This window comes from Charadrius vociferus, unplaced genomic scaffold, assembly GCF_000708025.1.
Source record: "Charadrius vociferus isolate BGI_N301 unplaced genomic scaffold, ASM70802v2 scaffold1667, whole genome shotgun sequence".
Lineage (NCBI taxonomy): Eukaryota > Metazoa > Chordata > Aves > Charadriiformes > Charadriidae > Charadrius > Charadrius vociferus.
In genome coordinates this window covers 1-2,472 of record NW_009649331.1, presented here as the reverse complement: position 1 = coordinate 2,472, position 2,472 = coordinate 1, and the positions used below count along the sequence as shown (strand labels likewise).

General features: G+C 58.3%; 1 protein-coding gene across 1 annotated transcript in view; it reads right to left on the bottom strand.

Annotated features, from left to right (window-relative positions):
• Window positions 1-1,418, bottom strand: part of LOC104290376 (rhodopsin kinase-like) — a 5,591-nt gene extending 4,173 nt beyond the window's left edge. The window contains exon 1 of the mRNA XM_009889472.1: window positions 828-1,418. Coding sequence (XP_009887774.1) covers window positions 828-1,418 — 591 coding nt within the window. The remainder of the gene's footprint in view (window positions 1-827) is intronic.
• Window positions 1,419-2,472: the final 1,054 nt, after the last annotated feature.

Below are 2,472 nucleotides of genomic sequence, written 5' to 3'. Positions count from 1 at the left end.
GAGAGGACAGAGGGATGGACGAGGGGACAGAAGGACAGATGTGGGGACAGAAGGACAGAGGAGGGGACAGAGGGATGGACGAGGGGACAGAAGGACAGATGTGGGGACAGAAGGACAGAGGAGAGGACAGAGGGATGGACGAGGGGACAGAAGGGGGGAAAAGGGGACAGAGGGATGGATTTGGGGACAGAGGAACAGATAAGGGGACGGAGAGGTGGCCGAGGGGACAGAAGGACAGATATGGGGACAGAGGGATGGACAAGAGACAGATGAGGGGACGGAGGGATGGCGGAGGGGACAGAGGGACAGATATGGGGACAGAGGGACAGATGAGGGGACAGAGGGATGGACGAGGGGACAGAGGGATGGCTGAGGGGACTGAGGGATGGGTTTGGGGACAGAAGGACAGATATGGGGACAGAGGGACAGATGAGGGGACAGAGGGATGGACGAGGGGACAGAGGGATGGCTGAGGGGACTGAGGGATGGGTTTGGGGACAGAAGGACAGATATGGGGACAGAGGGATGGACGAGGGGACGGATGAGGGGAAAGGGGGACAGGGGAATGGATTTGGGGACAGAAGAGCCGATATGGGGACAGAGGGACAGATGAGGGGACAGAGGGACAGATATGGGGACAGAGAGACAGGTGAAGGGACGAAGGGATGGACAAGGCGACGAATTGGAGGAAAAGAGGACAGAGGAACGGATTTGGGGACATGAGGCGCCAACAAGGGGACAGAGGGACAACCGAGAAGATACAGGAGCGGCCGAGGGGACAGAGGGACGGCCGAGGGGACAGACGGCGGGGAGGGGGCTGTCCCCACCTCGTAGCCCTGGCGCTTCTTGAGGCGCTTCTTGTTGAGGCGTTTGTTGGCGTACATCTTGCCGGTGGCGCGGCGCTGGCAGGCGCAGACCTCGCCGAAGCCGCCTTTGCCCAACACCCGGAATTCGGCGAAGGCGTCGGCGCCCACCGGTTGCTTCTCCAGCCACTTGAACTGCACGAAGCGGCTGAACTCCGGGGACGCTCGGTACGGGGTCCAGGCCACCTCCTCCAGGTAGGCCAACAGCTCCTTTCGGACTTGCACAAAGTCCTCCGCGGAGGCGGTGGCACCTGGAAGGGAAGAAGGCGACACGGTCGCTGTTGGGGTTGGACATTGTAGCGCCCATCTGGAAGCAGCATGGCTGCTCTTGGGGGTGTCATGGCCACCAAAGCTATCATGGACACCATTGGGAGTGTCATGGCCACCAACAGGGGCATTGTGGCCTCTAATGGTGGGGGAAGAAGGTGGCACGGTCGCTGTTGGGGGAGACGTTGTAGCGCCCATTGGAAGCAGCGTGGCTGCTCTTGGGGGTGTCATGGCCACCAACGCTATCATGGCCACCATTGGGAGTGTCATGGCCACCAACAGGGGCATTGTGGCCTCTAACGGTGGGGGGAGAAGGTGGCACGGTCGCTGTTGGGGGAGCCGTTGTAGCGCCCATTGGAAGCAGCGTGGCTGCTCTTGGGGGTGTCATGGCCACCAACGCTATCTTGGCCACCGTTGGGGGTGTCATGGCTATGAACAGGGCCATCATGGCCACTAACAGTGGTGTTGAGACCACCATTGGAGGTATCATGGCCACTGTTGGGGGTGTCATGGCTGCCAACGGAGGTGTCATAGTGGTCATCACAGACATGGCCACCAGTAGGGGTGTCATGGCCATCAATATGGGAGTTGACAACTATTGGTGGTATCATGGCAACCATCGGGGCTGTCATGGCCACCAACAGGGGCACCATGGCCACCATTGGGGGTGTCATGGCTACGAACAGGGCCATCATGGCCACTAACAGTGGTGTTGAGACCATCATTGGGGATACCATGGCCGCCATTGGGCGTATCAAGACTGCCAATGGTGGTGTCATGGTGGTCATCACTGTCATGGCCACCAAGAGGGGCATCATGGCCACCAATAGGGGTGTTAAGATCACCATTGGAGGTGTCATGGCCTCCATGGGGGTGACATGACCTCCATTGGCGGTATGATGGCTGCCATTGGAGATATCATAACCGACATTGAGGTATCATAGCCTTCATTGAGATGTCATGGCCTCCACTGAGGTACAATGGTCTCCATTGGGGTATGATGGCCACCGTTGGGGTATCATGGCCACTGTTGGAGGTGTCATGAACTTTGTTGGCTGTATCATGGCCTCCACTGGAGGTATCATGGCTGCTGTTGGAGATATCATGGTCTCCACTGAGGTATCATGGCCTCCATTGAGATGTCATGGCCTCCATTGGGGTATCATGACCTCCATTATGGTGTCATGGCCTCCATTGAGGTGCCATGGCTGCCATTGGAGGTGTGATGGCCACCATTGGAGGTGTCATGGCTGCTATTGGAGATATCATGGTCTCCACTGGAGGTATCATGGCCTCCGTTGGGGTATCATGACCTCCATTGGAGGTGTGATGGCCACCATTG